The 18361-nt window shown below is 43.3% G+C and overlaps 1 protein-coding gene across 1 annotated transcript in view; it reads left to right on the forward strand.

Moving 5' to 3' along the window:
- Window positions 1–457: 457 nt before the first annotated feature.
- Window positions 458–18361, forward strand: part of LOC308322602 (E3 ubiquitin-protein ligase SH3RF2-like) — a 29196-nt gene continuing 11292 nt past the window's right edge. The window contains exons 1-4 of the mRNA XM_080773971.1: window positions 458–1635; window positions 6020–6289; window positions 7232–7327; window positions 8703–9092. Coding sequence (XP_080630097.1) covers window positions 1195–1635; window positions 6020–6289; window positions 7232–7327; window positions 8703–9092 — 1197 coding nt within the window. The 5' untranslated portion in view covers window positions 458–1194. The remainder of the gene's footprint in view (window positions 1636–6019; window positions 6290–7231; window positions 7328–8702; window positions 9093–18361) is intronic.

The following is an 18361-nucleotide window of genomic DNA, read 5'->3' on the forward strand; positions in this document are numbered from 1 at the left end:
AAATTATCATTACAAAATAGATATAATTTATTTTTATATATTAAGTAGCCTACTGTAAACGATTGATTGATTTAAAATGTATTAACAGTTTGCAGAATTACAGTACATTTCAAGCACAACTCAATACAAAGACTGTTAACTGTGAGTGGAGACCCAATAAAGCATTACACTTGTTTACAAGAGGGTCCACCTTGTTCAATTCATCAAAGAGAGCAATTTATCAATCAATTGTATTGTATTTAATGGATAATAATAACTCAATGTTATCAGAAAATATTTGCTCACATTATTGTGTGGAGTCACCACATAGCAGCAGCAAGTGTGTGTAGCCTACTGTGTACGTGTAGGCCTACAACGCAAGGGTTAACAACGCCAGTGGACAGACTGAAACCCGACACTAGGAAAGTGCAAATCCCCAAACTTGTTTTAAGTGGATCCGAGACATGTTAGACAGCTCCATTTAAAAGTAGTATTCCTGTGGGTGTCTATAATCTGCAATCCTCTTCGTCACACAACCAGCAACAAAGAGTGTTTTTGGTTACATTCGCCACCGCCCACCACGGAGTTGTGTTCATCATGTTTGGTAAATAATCAGCTGCGTCACAGACAGGCGAGCGCTGCACTTTTCTGCGCGAATGCTTTGGACATTTCCCATTATTGGAATGTATGGCTAATAGTCAGCAACTCAGCATGCCACATGCGTGAGTCATAAAGTATTAGTATTTTGAAAACAATGTGTAGCTCGAGCTGAGAAAGGGAATATTTCTTGCAGTGAGAGCAGCTGCAGTGCTATGGATTCAGTGCTGCTACTACTTCCTGAAGTCGTCTCACCTTTGCAGCCAGCCAGCAGGTGAGGTGCGCCGACATGACACCTGCGTGCGTCATGTGGTGTTTACGCACGCAGACGGTAGCGCTTCTCTCCTCGCCTCGGTAGAAGTTTTGGATCTATCCGCGTGGCGTGGAGGGACCGTGGTGACAATAACGGTGCTAATCCTAAACGTGAGTGCTCCCCGGATTAGGGCTGTTACAGTGCTTTCATTGTAGACAATTTGCAACAAGTGGATTGCCAGAATAACTGAAGTCAGACAGGCTACAGCTATAGCCTATTTCCTTTCCCAGTATGGCGGAATACAGTGTTTGGAACGTGTTAGAAGAAGAAGAATTAGCTGTTTCCAGACAGATACACTCGTTAAAATGGAGGATCTAACTCTGTTGGACCTGCTTGAATGTTCTCTGTGTTTGGAGCGGCTGGATGTGTCGGCCAAAGTGTTCCCCTGCCAGCACACGTTCTGTAAACCCTGCCTGCAGCAGGAGGCGTTCTTCTCACCACCACCACAACAACAGCAGCAGCAGCAGCAGCAGCAGCAGGTGCTTCTCTGCTGTCCGGAGTGTCGCAGTCCCGCCCAGGCCAGGTCAGTGGGGGAGCTCCCGGAGAACGTGCTGCTGGTAAGGCTCCTGGAGGGACTAGAGCAGCAGCAGGGCTCCGTCATGGGACCCGGCCGGGGGGCCAGGCAGTCTGCTGCTGCCCGCTACACCCAGGTGCCCAACAACATGACTCTCAGGGAGGGTCAACAGCAGCAGCAGCAGCAGGAGTCACCGAGCTCCCAGCACAGAGACAAACAGGGGGACAGTGAGGTGAGCGTGGAGGTCAAACACATTATGCAATTCATCTCAAACTGACACATCATCCCGACTAGCCTACCTATAGTACCTACTAACTTTAGTGCTAATAACAACCATTTCAGTTAAAAAAATACAAATATTTACCAAACAATGTATTAATTTGTTTATAGAGGGTATGCGCGTGACATCATCAAACCCAGAGGTTACGCGGAGTGGCAAAAAACTAGTTTCTGGCCTTGACAGGCCATACATACAAACAAACAGAAAAGTCATATCTGATTGCATTAAACAATGTTAAACTCACTTTGCATGTTGCTTTGCCACTCGATGTGCCATTCACTTCAAGCATGCGCATACCCTCTATTGTAATTTACAGCTTACTATATTGATATCAAATTACATCTTGAGAAGGTTGACACATTCACTCAATACAATATTTCCACGAGTGTAGGAAGTGTTTTTTTGTTTGTTTATTTTTTGTTTAAGTAACAGTTAAGTAGCTTTAATATATATTCTGATCATTGCAGATGAGTGTTTGTTCTGTGACGGGAGTATCCCTATATCTCTCCAGCTCTTTAGTAAACAGCTTGGGATACCAATTTCATCCAATCAGGAGGAGAGAGAACTCCTACAGATACACAGTACAAAAAAGAGAAATAAGTGTCCGTGACGAAACAAATAATTGAGCAGACGAAATCAAAACTGTCTGGAACACTATCAAATTTGAAGCGGCTCTCTTATGAGATTGGTGTCCCACCAGTATTTGCAGTTGACTAAAGAGCTGGAAAGACTGGAAGAACCCTGTTACTAAACAAACACTCAATAACAATGATTAATATTGGACTAACAAAAATACATTTTGTTTTAACCAGAAAATATCACCTACACCGCCTTTAAAGTTTAAACCTATATTAATCATGGGCCATGGCAAGAACCAAACACACCTATTTTCTGCTTTCTAGTCTATACGTTTCCCACATTACTGTGAGCTCAGTACACACTCCCTTTAATCTCATAATAATTAGCTACTTGCTCCAGGGTGCTTCCACTGCGTCACCACAGAGACTAACTGCTGGCACAATGCGAGTTTGGTATTGAATATCGGGATGGCACAGTGATTGACACAATAAATTCAGTTTGTTTATGTTACTGTTGTTGTTTCTAACCTCCCCATTTAATCCCACTGGGAAGTTTGCCGGAGAAATGTACTTGAATATGTGTCACTATCTCAACAAAACCAACTGTAAAGGAGACTATAGGCTTCACTCTTTTTTGATAGTGTGGGATTTCGATGGTGGTTTTACCAGCATCCCTATTCTGGGGGTAACGAAAAAAACATCACAATACAACGTTTTGGGAGCTTAGGGCCGATTCATACTCCTATTTTAGAGCCGAATAAAAGTCGGTTCGGCTCTGTAGAGCCTACAATGTGACGTAATTTAAGGTTCGGAGGGGGGGGGGGGGTACCGTCCTAAAGTCAGCTCTTCGGTGCTACTGAAAAATTCTGACGAGCCGAAATCATTTCGGCACTACAGCGCCGAAACAGCGGTAAAATAGGAGTATGAATCGGCCCTTAGATCGTCCCGACAGCTACAATTTAGGCATTTAGCAGATGCTGTCTTACCCAGAGCAAACTGCAATAAGCAAGGTAATCACATACATAGAATTAGCAGTTTCCGCTAAGATATTTGGTGTATGGGAATTGGGGGAAAACGAGCTGGCCGTATTATTACTAAGTATAGAGGGTATAAGCTTAGGTTAAGGTTATTATTTTGTTTTGGTTCTTAAAAAGCTTCATCTAGTCAGTTCACTAATGATCTGAGACAGACTAATTACTTGAAAGCTATATTTCCCCAACAGGGTCCCACACAGGAACATTGGGTCATTATATTCTTTCATCTACGCTGCCATTTGAGCATTAATTAACACAACACCAAGATGAAGTGCCCTCTAATAACCTCCCTGGAGGACCGAGTCATGCAAGCTCATTACTCTTAATAAATGTTAGTAAATCAAACTGTGCTGCTTATGTTTTTTTATTTGTGCGATGAAAAACATATATTTGTTTTGCAGGACAATATCCCTTTTTAGTCTGATACTTCTGATAATTAAGTTACTAAATCACATTAAAAGAGCTGTTAAATTAAGTGTTAAATAGCTCTATATTCTAATAGTAAATCATTAAACGTCAATCAATTTCATCCAATCATGAGAGCTCTTGTAATACAGGATACAGTGAAGCTTATACAGTGAAGGATACAGTGAAACTTTGCGGGATTAACAAAAAACGGTTATTAGACATAGACAGTTTATTAATGATAATAATAAAATAATAATAATAATGATATTTTGGATTGCATCATCACTATAAATTAAACATGACAATTTAACAGCCCAGAGATTATCACAAATTTCAGAATGGCCAATGTGAAAGGGTGCCACTTCTTCTTACGCCTTGAATGGCAATTGGATGATTTGAGGCATTTTGTTCAAAACATTTGTTTTGCAAAAATCCATCTGCTGGCCAATGTGAAAAGGGTGGGATTTATTCCTCAGCCTAGGAGGAAAGTCCGTGAAAGATTTCACGTAAATTGCACGCTGCGTTCATGATTTGAGGCAATTTGTTCCAAAAATGTGTTTAGCAAAAATCCACCTGTTGGTGGCACTATAACAGGCCAATGTGAAAAGGGTGGGATTTATTCCTCAGCCTAGGAGGAAAGTCCGTGAAAGATTTCACGTAAATTGCACGCTGCGTTCATGATTTGAGGCTTTTTGTTCAAAACGGGCCAATTCTGCCAAATTTGAAAGCCAATGTTAGCCAATTAGGATGGAATATGAAGTATCGGACAGATCCGTCTTGAACCACATGACTATAGAGAAAGTGTGAAACGTTTTGCAGGATTCTTGGACAGAATCTGGAGGAGTAATATATTTTTATTTTTCAAAAATCGGCCTCCTGGTGGCTCTATAACAGGCCGTTCTGGAGAATTTGGGGCAGAGGTTCATCGTTGGCATCCAGGGAGTGTGTGTGCAAAATTTGGCATCGACCGGGTTAACGGTGCCGGAGATTAGCTGTACACAGACAGACGGACAGACACACACGGACACACAGACGGAGTGCAAAACATACTCTCTCCCCATGCCTTCGGCCTGGTGGAGACAAAAATGATGTTCAAGAAAGCCAGTGAGATCAGTGTGAGGAATGGAATGTTTTATATTCAAAGTATTGACTCATTTCTCAGACAAGCTATCAATGCAGAAAGAGAGAACAACACAATGACATTTAAGCTCTTCACTGATTAGTATCTACAGGGATGTGTGTGTATGTGTGTCTGTGTTTTGTCTTCATTGTATTTGAAGGACTGGGGCCTTTTGCTAATGTTCTGCACAAGGCTTATGTGAGTTGTTTTGGCCCGCTGCTATCTCCCCGTCTCTCTCATTCTTGTTGGTAAATGTCCTTTCCAAAGTGCCTGGTCTCACTTTGTTACTATAGAAGTAGGTCAAACCCCAAGTTTTGTGTTTCACTCAAGGGAAATGCAATTGTATTGGCGAGCCACTATTTGTTTTATATCTGACATCATGGGAAAGAGTAGCCCAGGGTCCCTTTGGTACCTTGCTGCTTCTCTGCCCAAATGCAGCAGATTGTATTTTCATCTTGATTTTTAAGAATTTGTGAACACTATGGGTTGTATTTTGCGTGTCTTAAGTACCAGGTCTTATTACCTAACTTGAGTAAACTAAAGACCTGGAGGCGTGGTCAATGCTCTTTGGCCACTCAGAATAGCCAAATGGCATTGATCACGCCTCCAGGTCTTTAGTTTACTCAAGTTAGGTAGTAAGACCTGGTACTTAAGACACGCAAAATACAGCCCTATTGCGGGTATTTTGCGGGTCTATTACTTAACTTAAGACCTGGAGGCGTGGTCAATGCTCTTTGGCCACTCAGAATAGCCAAACGCCTCCAGGTCTTAAGTTAAGTAATAAGACCTGGTACGTAAGACACGCAAAATACAGCCCAATGTGTGCGACACATAACTTATGGTATCAAAGATATCTCGTAAAGTTTTCCTTTTGCATTCAGATGATTTATTTTGTATATTATGATATATACAGTACTTGGCGATACGCCGAAGCAAGAATAACCAATCCACAAGCTTACAGTGTGTTGCATTGTGACGAGTTGGGAGCTTATACTGTAGATATGTGCCACATTGTGACGCGTTGAGAGCTTGTAGAGCTATATTATTGTTATAAGATTTTGGACATTGTTCACCTACTAACGACACGCCCCGAAATAGGAAGGGCCGGTTGTTGAAATGTGCTATACAAATAAACGTTGCCTTGCCTTTACACAGCCAATTAAAAACATGTGCTATTATTTTCGTGCCGTGTGCAGGTTGTTACCAGAGCTTTGCACAACCACGGACGAGGCGGCGGCGGCGGCATGGGAGAGCTGGTCCTCAGCACTGCGAACACCGCCGCCACCAACCCGAGACAGAAGATGGAGGAGGGCAGCAGCAGTGGGCCAGGCGCTGCCAACTTGTTGCAGGACGTCAGCCTGACGCCTCAGTCCCAACCGCTGGCTCTTTGCAGGGCCTTGTCGGACTTCAATCCCAGCACTAGTATGGACCAGGAGGATTACAAATACTGCCTGAGGTTCCTCAAGGTTCGTCTCCCTCTGTATTGTGTAACTTAACCCGATACTTCGACGAGGAAAAGCGGACAAGTTGAGAGTCTGTGTGCCATGTTTACAATGCAGGGAGCATCAGGAGGCTAGAATAATAGGACTTCCTGTTCAGAGCGGTATATTTAACTCCAGGGACACTCCACACCTACATCAGGCATGCTGCAATTTTTGGAGAGAGAGAAAGGGGTAAAAGGCATGTGAAGGCCATTGTGCACTAAAAACCAGCACAGCACCTACGGTCTCAAGTGTGTTTAAAAGACCATTGTCTGTGAAACCACCTAAAAGTGCAAAATATCATTGCAAGTGCAAGCTAGTTGAGAGAGAGAGAGAGAGAGAGAGAGAGAGAGGCGACACCAAATTCTGCATCATGCTCGTGTGTTCAAGCACACACGAACGAATATGCACAATGGTGTTATTTCATAATGTCTGTTGCTTTCTTTCTCCTGTTCCCTGCTTGAAAGGAACAGAACACCCACAGGACGGTGGAGCCAGGGGCATAGTGGCACAGGAAGACCTCCACTTTGCATCGCTACTTAGCGCAAAGGACTTTCTGAAGGAGTTACATAAGGACCTTAGTGTTCCATTAAAGCACATCTGAGAGCTGGTCAGAAGGGTTTGAGAGAGAGAGAGAGAGAGAGACACAGGGAGAGAGAGAAATGTACTGGGCCTTACAGAAATAACGGCAGTTGATGTCACATGGTGCGTGCGTGGGTGCAGTTTATTTTGAGGGGGGGGGTGCTTAAGACTAGGGCTATTTCTATTCCAAACATGTTCTCTTTTCTTTCTTTTTATAACTCTCCATTCAATCTAAATTCACGCCCCCTCTGTGTCTCCTTCTACCACTGCCCCCACCCCCCCCCTATCTCTCTCCCTCTCTCATCTCATCCTCCCCCGTTCCTCTCCTGTCATCCTGGTTTGCAGGGAGACATCCTTACTGTCGTCAGACGGGTGGATGAACACTGGATTGAAGCGAAACTTGGAGACAAAGTTGGGATTCTCCCTCTACAGTTTACGGAGGTTTGTTTGTTTGTTTGTTTGTTTGTTTCTTTGTTTCTTAGTTTCTTTTGTTCGTTCGTTCTTTCTTTCTTTCTTTCTTTCTTTCTTTCTTTCTGTCTTTCTTTCTGTGTCTTTCTTTCTCTGTCCATGTACGTTGACAGTGAGTGGTATGCTGTATGTAATGTGCGTTGCAGATTGCGTGGGCTGATGCTGTTTGACGCTATATGCCTCCAGCAACAAATACAACTGTACGTGTTAGTGTTGATGCTGGAAGCGTGGGTCACTGCCGGAGCGTTTTCGCGCTCAAACCTTTTGCTTCATCCATAAAATGTCAGTGGCTGTACAGCGGCGTGCTGAGGCACAGCGCTGCCTGCAGCCCCTCCTTGGTGTGTGACTACGAGGTTTACTCAGGCTCCCAGAGCTTGCTTAGGTTGCCGACTGTCACTTGTTTTCCTCTCAGATCCGCGTCAAAGAATTTAGAGATTTTTTTTAACTGCTCCTTTTTAAGCAGTCGAGCTCTATCAGATCTTGTGACTCGGCTTGTGGATCGTCTATATTCGGGGGAAGATATTTGGTGTAGAGGGAAACAACTAGAGGATCTAATATTCTGTCGAGTCCTGGAGGACCCTGCTCAACTTCGCAAGCTTTTAAGTGGTTAATGCGCCTTCTTCAGATGTTTGACTTCTTCTTCACGTCCTTTCTCTTCTCTTCGCCGTGTTGTTTTCCTCCTCCTCTTCTCTGCTTTCTCCTCCCATGCGTCTCCTTGTCCGTCTTCTCTCTTAACAGCAACCCTCTCAACCTTGTTCCTCATCTTCCTCTACTCTGCTCTCATCTTTCATCGTCCTGCTCTCCTCTCCTCTCCTCTCTCCTCTCCCCCTCACTCTGTGCCTCTCTCGGCATGTCGAGGCAGTGGAGCGTGAGGACACAGTAATGCTTTCTCTGCTTGGGTGGCGTAACAACACATCACTGTAGGGAGTGCGAGCATTAACCCTGTCCTGCCCGACGGTCTGGCATCTCTACAGTCTCATTTCTCTGCCATCTTGCCGTCATCGTTCCCACCGCCGCCTCTCGGCCTGGCCGTTCGTAGTCGTCGCGCTCGAACCCGATCGACAAAGTTGCATGGGTTTGTTAGGTAGTTGTATGGCCTTCGTTATTGTTTAACTTAGAATATAAGTTGTCGGGTGAAGGGGTGAGCGAAGTAGTTAGTGTGTGGTTGGTTAAGAAGTTCGTGTGTTATTTTTGTGAACCGGGGGATATGTTCTCTTTTTGTCCTGTTCTCTTTCAGCCGAAGAGAACAGGTAGAGGTGAAGTGAAGTAGCTGGATGACCTTGGTTGTTTTTTTTTCAGCTGAGCAAAGAAGCCATCCTTTGACGCGTCTTCTTCTATTCTCTTTCAGCCAAACTCGGCGGCTGTCAAACTCCTGGAGGGTAAGAGCAGGAAGGGGAGGGACTCGTCGGAATGCAGCCAGCGAAACGGAAGTGGGAGCAAGGACAAGGCCGCTGACGTGCCCGACAGGACCAACCATTTCGGAGTCCTTCAACTCCCGGCAAAGACTCCCCCTATCAACGCTCTGCCTCCTCCCCCCAGCCAGGGGAAACAGTCGGGCGTTGTTGGCAGCAGTGCCATCTACCAGACGGCCAACAGCTGCACCTTCAACGGCCTGCAGGGCCCGACGCCCCACCCCTCCGCGGCTCCGGCCAGCCACGGCCTTGCTCCGCCCTCCAGGGTGACCTGCCAGCACGTGAAGGGCCGCTCCTCCGACGGGACGCACAGACACCTGTCACAGGTGAGTCCATTCTTGTGGAAATCAGAAAAAAAGAGCAGGGCCTATACTACGTCTTTATAATGATTAGTGAAGCTAAAATCCTTGGAAGGGTTCTCTTTGGTCCAAAATAGGAAACCTCTAAAGTCAAGAAGAAAAGGATTCCAAGGCTCTCTTCAGTCTTCACGATGTAAAAAAAAAAAAAAAAGGTTTAATAAAGCAGGCTAGTTCCCTCATTGAACAAACAAACAGCATGCCTACATATTTTGGGCCTCAGGGCAAACATGAAGCCTTCCTTATTGTGTCAGTCACGGTGGTTCAAGATGCCCCTTTGGTTGGAGTTCCTTTCTGTTTTGTTTGCTTTACCTCGTCGTTTTCCATCTTCCATCCATTGGTTCAAACTGTGGCGTGTGGATTTCCTTTAGTGACTCTTTTGTCTCCCTCTATTTGTTCTAATGGAACACGCCATGTTATTCAAAAAAAAAAGACCTGACCTGTTTTGTCCGTGATAATGAATGTTTTCATCAGTCACTACTAGAGAGAGAACAGGGAGGGAAGCATTACACTAGGTTCCAGGAATGAGTGCAGAGGGAAAGACATCGCCCTTGTGTTTCTGTTCGCCGTTACATGACTAACAGGCTCACATGGAGACTGACGCGGAGGCCTGTACGACTGAACGATGGAGCGATAAAGAGGGTCAGAGATAGAGGTGAGTGGAAGGAGGCAGGAGCCACAGATTTTAATCGGCATTGGGAAGTTAGCCTGGTTTCCTCCCCCCCACACAGGAGATAAAGAGCAAGGGGAGAGATAAGGACTATAGGCGGAGTGTTTGATTAGCTGTCATACTGTTAACCAATTTAGGCCTGACGTCGAAATTTAAAAAAATATATTATAATTTTTTTCTCCATATCAGTGGTTCTCAATATTTCACGTCAAGGACCCCAGAAACTATATATGTATTTGGCCGCCGACCCCCATCTGAAAATATGTAGTTCCATAGGGACCTCCCCAGAAGCAAAGATTTGAGTTAAAATCGTTCGTTCTGAAAAAATACATATTCCAAATTTGTGCCACATTTTCACGATTTTTCAAAAATAGCTATGAGCTTGTAGATCTGCTATTTTTCAATAGCTAAATTATAACATAATGTTTAAAACGCCAAAAGGGGCTCCCGCCCAAAATGGGTTAATTTGCAAATTAGTCGAGGTGAATGAGGTTTGGATGGAAGAGAGACCGTTGGCAGACATCATTCAGAACCAATGATAAAATATTGCAGACTGAAGTCTAGTGTCTAATGAATACCTCTGAAAAACCAGAAGAGCAAAAAAAAGACTGACAAGCTCCCTTGCTCTGCACTTGTCTGTTCTTGCCTGATGGATTTTTCTGCTGTAACGTCTGTAAAACATATCAATTGGAAGCAGGCTTTTTAAAAGCCAGAGGTTGAAGCTTTGTAGGATAACAAAATGTGTGGTCATGTTTTACGAAGTTGATTTAAGGCCTCCCTCCGAGTATGAGGATGAAATGCCAACACAAGTCACACATGCTTACAGTATTTATTTAGTAATGTCCACATTCATCACCTTGTGCCGGTGATACAATGTGTATTATTATACACACAGTGTATCTATCACCTCTCACAGGGCTGATGAATGTGTGCATTGAACCATGCTGGGCAGTTGCATAAGTAGCCTTGCCGAGCCATGAGGCCTATAGGGCAGGAGCCTATCTCCTGTTTCTGTAGCGTGAGGCAGCTTGATGTACAAGTACACCCCCTGGATATGACGCTAGTATGTCGCAGGGACTTGGGGCCGATTCATGCTCCTATTTTACCGCTGTTTCGGCGCTGTAGTGCCGAAATGATTTCGGCTCGTCAGAAAATTTCAGTAGCACCGAAGAGACGACTTTAGGACGGTACCCCCCCCCCCCGAACCTCAAATGACGTCACATTGTAGGCTCTACAGCGCCGAACCGACTTTTATTCGGCTCTAAAATAGGAGTATGAATCGGCCCTTACCCCCAATCCAAACCTTGATGCCGAGTGTCAAGCAGGGAGGCACTGGGTCCCAGTCTTTGGTATGACCCGGCCCGGGGATTGAACCCCAACCTCCCAGTCTCAAGGCGGACACTCGAACCACAAGGCCACTGAGCTGGTTGGGCAGTTGCATGCCATGACTGAAATAAACAATTCAGCAAAATCGGGGCTAATGTTCAATATGTTTTAGCACCATGTTTTGTTCTTTTAATAAGAATGGATCAAATGAGTCTCATTAATGGCAGGGATTATACCATGAAAATGCACACCTTCCATTTAAACCTTTTTATGCGTCTACAAAACTGTCCTTTCATGCCAATCAGAACTAAATGACTGTGTAGTGTTTGTCACAAGCAGGTTAATGTCGGGGTAAGGCTGGGGCGTTTCCTGTATACGAGTGTCTGCCGAGCATTCATCTTGAACCGAAAGTGTTGCCAAACGACCTGCCCTGATACGACGGTTTCCTTTTGAGGAGATAATTCACATGTCTGCCCTGCAATTATACTGTTCACTGTATAATGGCAGCCTGCGAAAGGGAGAGGGACAGGCAAAACGGAGGAGGAGGAGGAGGAGGAAGGAAGAGGAGGGGGACTAGACTGGAGAGGAAGGGCAAGAAGGTGGAACATTGGGTCAATGGCGTGGGGGCCCGGGGGTATGCAGGGTTTGAAGTTAAAGCTGCAATCTGGAACTTATTTTAACCACTTAAGCTTTATACTTTGTCATGGAAGAATAGCGAAAGTATCTGACCTACAAGCGCGTATTGATTATATTTGCTTGCCAATTTTTTGAAAGGTTTCGCTTATAATGACATGGCCAACAGCATAAGTCCGGCAGCCAAGATGCTTCTTTTGTTTAAAGTGGGACATTTGGTATATCGTTTTTTTTTTTTATTGGCCTAAAATATTGTATATATTATGTACTGTATATATTGTAATATATACAGTACATAACATTCATGAATTCACTTGCTGACCGGCTATCCGTATTGATCAATGTTTTTATTGGGGGGGATATACTGTACTGTATGTGACCAGACCATTGACTACCTACAGTATATAAGGCAAGATACAAAAACACTCATTGGGCTAAAAACGGCCATAGCCAAATGAGCCCAAAATGTGCTGACCTCATCACATTTGTGATGACGACGACTATGGCCGTTTTTAGCTCAAGGAGCGTTTTTTTTGTTTTTGCAAAAGTTTTTGCAAAACTAATGCTTGGAATGGATTCAGAAATCATGAAAACCCCCTAGTTTGACACGTCACATGGTAAAAAAAATGCTCAATAACAACAGCCGGTCAGCAAGTGGATTCATGAATATATGTATATACTATATAGACAATATCTTATGCCAATAAAAAAAACTATATACCAAATGTCCCACTCCAGTCCACAGCACACCCCCGGCTGCCGGACTATATATAGACCGAATGTTAATACAAACTACATCTGCAGTGGTTGGCCGTGTGTGGTGTCCCTGCTCTTCCATTGACACATTTAGGCCCTTATTTATCAACGCGGTGTACACCCAAAATTAGGTGTACACCCAATTTTGGGTGTACACATGGTGTCTTATGATAAATAAGGGCCTTAGACCCTGGTATCGCCCGGTTCGGACACCCACACAACACTGCTTTACAAGTAGTACTGCCTGAAACAATATCTCCCCCCGATGCCCTCCGGACAGAGCGGTAGAATGGTTGTCTCTGGGTCGGGGGGGGACCTGTGGGTAGGACATGAGAGTTTACGGATTTTAGCTTTAAGAAAGGAACAAAATTATGGAGTTTGGAGAGGCGCGGGGGGGGGGGGGGGGGTGACGGTACAAGACACAGGAAAATAAAGAGAATAATGTATAGCTGGGAAATGGAGAGAGAGAGAGAGAGAGAGAGAGGCATGGAGAAGAGGGAGTCTCTCTGCTTATCTCTCTCATGGCGATGCTGATGAGTCACTGGCTGGGGTTGGCTTACATAACGGACCCCTTCTATCTCCTCCTTCCTCTTCACTGAGCAAGTAACATCATCACCCCGGCCAATAATAGACGACAAGCCCGGGTTCCTTTCCGTGCGGAAGTTTCTCTCACTCTAAAAGGGGGGACAGGACAGGACTCCTCGCCATTGGCCAAGCCAGCATGTGTGTTTTATTTATTTTTTTCCTTTATTTTTTGTAGATCTATTTATAGACGTGCTTCCCATCACCTCTCTCAGCTGTGCAATCTGCCGCTGAGTTTGAAATACTGCTTCTATTGTGAATTATTAACAGAGTTGTGTACTGTATTATAAAACACAGCATGGGTGAAGGAGCCAGAATAATATGTAGGCTAATAATTGAATTTGTTTACAAACCGTGTACACATTTATTGAGGTCTCTCAGTGAGTGTTAAAAGGGTCCCTGGCTAATAAGACAAATGTGTCTTAAAACACTATACAACACCATCAATATTTTATTTATTTCGTAAATAAAGAATCTTTCACTCTATAGACTGAGTCGCAGTCCCGCCCCCTTTCAGAACGGCCAGTGGCCCAGGAAATGATTCTCCATTCATTTTCTCCATAGGCTTTTCAAAAAGTATTTATTTAAAGACGGTCACGCCGCAGACAAAGCCAACTCGGATCATGACAAATCATGACAATGAACACAATGTTTTGGGCCGATCAAATAATTTATAAGAAGAAAAACAAAACAAATAGTGTTGTCTCCTGCCTTTATTTTCTTCGGCTATCATTGTATGATTGGTGATGATGCAACACAAAATGTCACAAAAACTCTGGAAGCAGTCATTTAATGAGTTTGGTTTTTCCAGTCACAGCCGTAAAAGTTTTGAACTAATGGTAACCCTGTGCGGCACAACCTGTCGCCCAGGTTGTGCCTAAACCCTAACCTTGAACTTCACAAAAACTGTCTAAACCTACAGTATAAACCCTAACACTAACATCACAAACACTATGCCTAACCCTAACTTTAACCCTAACCTCACAGAAACTATGCCTAACCTAACCTCAAAACCACTTCCACCTGGGCGAAACACCGGCGAAAAGAGAGAGAGTCCGGATTAATTAGTCTTCTACATCTATAAATCTCTGCCGTCTGTCTTATCTGGAGAATTGTCCCACTGATAGACTTCAAACTGTGCATGCCCATCACCGAGGACCTGAAGGAGTTATTCAAGCAGACGCAGAGATGTCTATATATGGGCATGAAATGGATACAGACCGACAGACGGAGAGCTACCGTCCGTCCCTGTTTGTGTCTTTGTGTTCTTACGCCCATATATGGAGACACATGAGGGACAACCACCGCCGATCCGACACGCATCACTCCATCGGGTCATCAGCCATACGTGTGCCGAGTTAGACATTGATTGAGCATATCTCTTTCTGTACACCTAGGTAGATATTACATGGATAGTGATGAATGTTATGTTCTTCATATCTGTCATATTGTCACGCTTGTTGTTTCAGTGTTTAAAGATAGCCACCAGACCTCAATGACGTTTAATTTGGGATAGTGCCGTGACACACTGCAGGGTGACATGCCGGGTCACTGTCTGTTTGTGTTTTGTGATGATAAAAGACCGGAACAGAAATGACAGATGACATAATGGACCGATGGATGCGAAGACATGACGACGTTGAAAGGTTGGAGTCAGTCAAGCCATTTCAGTTCTTTCTCTCTTTCTCCGTCTCCTCACAAAGGAAAGCTGTCATGTCTCCGGGACATTCAGTAATAATAATACAGTAGCACGTTAACTCGATCTCCTGTTACTTCCGCCTCATGTCACTACTTCACAGCATCTTCATTAGGACCTTTTGTGTTCCTCTTGGGTACAGTGTGAATATAATGCAACCTACTTGTGGGAGAGCCTAAAGGGTTAATGGTACCGTAACTGTACAGAGTGGGTTCTCTGTCTGCAGAAGAGCATTAACCACTTTATCGCTATATACACTACTTACAGTAGTTGACCGGAGTCCCCCACGGGTCTACAGTAGTAGGTCCCATCCTTTTTTACATTTTTATTTAAGTTTCAAATCACAACATGTCGTCTCAAGACACTTTACATAAGCAGAAAACATACACCCAGAGCAAGCAATATTGCGACAGTGGTAACGGAAAAACTCCAATGATATTCTGAAGTTGTCCTATACAAAAAATGCCTAATAAAAACAGTATTAAAAAAAAAGAAAGAAAGAAAATAGAAGAAAGATAGACAGGGTAATAGATGCAGGCAAAGTAGTACAAGTACAAGTACAAGTAGTAGCAATAACAACAACAAGTAACAATTTCCCCCCTCTACACCAGGGGTTTTCAACTGATTGTGAACCCACCACCCTGACAGAATCAACCTGTCTCAGGTGGGGATATGGACTAAGATTTGTGCTTTTGTAACACATACATCCCACCGTTTCTCAACCAATGGTCCATTGACTACTAATCATTTCCTAATAATGAGGACTCAACCAGACAATCCGGTGCACTTCACCCTTTTGAGATTCTAACTCCCTTTTTCTGTTGAATTGTTTGACCTCCAACTTCAGTAAATGACTACATGTTTCTCAAGTAGTGGATTTAAAAAAAAATCAAATCTCTACATCACTAAATGAATGGTCAGGGACCACATGCAATACTTCCACAGACCGCCAGCCGTTCACAGACCACCTGTTGAAAACCCTTGCTCTACACCAAATATATTCCCCCCCACATTCAGTCAAATGTTCACACCAGAATAGGGACACTAGGTTTTCAAGCGGTTCATAAATTAATGTTGTTTAACACAGCTGAGCTGTAAATAGCAGCAGGCATGACGTGTGTACAGTGCATCACCAAAAGGATAACGGTCACTAGGGAAAAATATATTAACGCCTTTCAGAAATGACATCATGACTCGCCATGAGTGGTTTTCATTTTGAATCAACAAAGTCTTGTGTGGTTAAAAATCTATTTTCAGCTTGTTAAGTAGTAAGTACCATTATCCTAAAGGCTACATTCTCCTCAATAGCTCGTAGCCAAGCCACACCCTGGGATTTGCTCCCTCCCACATGATGGCTGTGTCAGGCCTGACTCACTGGCACTGCTCTGGGAGAGCGGACGGCGTGGATGAGTGTGTGTCACGTGTTATGCACTGGGAGGAGGCCATGGGTCAGACCAAGGACCAGATAGGGGATAGGGCTCCATCTTGCGCCACCCTTATCCATTATCCCTAAACGTATTTGCCTTTTTTTTTTTTTTTTTACTATTTTTGAAAAACATTTTTAAATAGTTCAACTAGAGTAGACGATCTACGTCGAGACATTGTGAGCTTGTAGATCGGCTATTTGAACTATTTTAAAACGTTTTTTTAAATGGTAGAAAATGGCAAATTAGTTTAGAGATAAGGGTTAAGGGGTGGCGCAAGATATAGCCTTTTGGGCTCTATTTTCGTCACCGCTAAACCCCTTATCCCTAAACCGCTTTGCCTTTTTTTTTTTTTACTATTTTGAAATTTATTTTTGAATAGTTCAACTAGCCAATCTACATTGACACGTTGTGAGCTTGTAGACTGGCCATTTTAACTATAAAAAAATGTTTTGCAAAATAGTAAAAAAAGAAGAAGAGTATGAAGTAGCTAATGTGGCCCGTGAAAGGGATGTCTGTCTGGGAGTCAATGCTCAAACTGTTAGCCCTGTGACCCAACTCGGGATAAGTGGATGAAGATGGATGGTGGGTGGGTGGATGGATGGATTGAAATTAACTACGTATTTTCTATTTTCTTGGTGAGAGAATAAAGAATGAACTCTAATTGGGTAATTTGACTTGATACAACAGAGATGACATTATAGAAAATGTAATATATTTCAGATACAATCTAACAAAATCACACCCATGTGAAGTGAGGGGCACTCTTATCATCGTACAGCTTCTCATTCCAGCCGATCACAATTTGCGTCCTCACCATCGTCTTGTGTTTCCACAAACGCTCAAGGCTGGCCATTCATTGTCATCAATGGCATTCAATGTTTGTGTCCGGACAATGTTTGTGTTTGCACAAACTCTCAAAGCTGGACATGCTAGCGCCTAGGGCTGCGAATCTTTAGGTGTCCCACGATTCGATTCGATTCCGATTCTTGGGGTGACGATTCGATTCAAAAACGATCTTTTCGATTTTTCCGATTCTCGATTCAAAAAAGATTTTTTTCGATTCTAAAGCAGTTTATTTTATTTTATTAAAAACAATTAAATAGAATTTTAGCATGATCTACTCCAGTCTTCTGGCATGAAAGCAGAGTACATTTAGTAAAAAGCTTGTATAATTGTAAAGGTTTTATCAACTGAATGATTTAAACACACAAAGGTTAAATCCAAGAGTAAGAACATGTCTCATGTATTTAGCTTGCACAAATTTGAACCAGTACAAAAGTTACAAAATCTCTTCTCACTCAATACCAGAACAATACATTAGTATTAAAACAGGTGTAAAATAAATACAATTGGCAGGCTTAGCTTAGCTGGTAGTAAATGCACTATGCAGAAACCCAGGCCATAATGCATTGCATGCACAGGTACATTTGTAAAAAAAAAAAAAAAAAAAAGAAATTGACAGGCCTACTAGCGCCCCTCAACAATGGATACGAATGTAATGAAATGGACGCTATTCAGAGTTTTGGCTCCGCCAGGGACTGCCCTTTGCCATGGTTCCGTTATGTCCTTATCTGCATTTTGTTTTCTCTACACATGGCCCGGGAATGTCTCAGGACATTCCATGCAGACATAATCATAACAACACTAGGTTCAAATGAGTCATTCAAAAAGTGAGAATAAAACGGGAATGAATCATAGAGCACATTTCTTCCACGTGGACTTCTTCTATGAAACGTCAGTAATTTTGTGCACAATAAAATCCTCAGTGGTATAAATGTTACTCTGAGAGTGTACGAATGTTAAATTGTTACACTCTCTGAGTAACAAATGGTTAAACTAACGCCGAGTATTTTACTGTGTAACTACAGTATGTGCCAGGCAGAACATTAAAGACTTCCTCACATGACCCTTTTGGCAAAGATGATTGGACTTTTGTGTCAAGCCACGCCTACATCACTGGCAACACACAGATCCACTTAGTATTTTTGAGGGGCACAAGCCACTCCTATATTATGCACAGCTTTGTGTGTACAGTATGTCCATTTGAGCACGGAATGTGTTTGTGGCACGGAATGTGATGATTTGATTGGCTGAGCACGGAAGGTGATGTATGATGATAAGAGCGCCCCTCACTTCACACGGGTGTGAT

Source organism: Protomyctophum bolini, assembly GCF_963924005.1.
Source record: "Protomyctophum bolini genome assembly, chromosome: 10".
Classification (NCBI taxonomy): Eukaryota; Metazoa; Chordata; class Actinopteri; order Myctophiformes; family Myctophidae; genus Protomyctophum; species Protomyctophum bolini.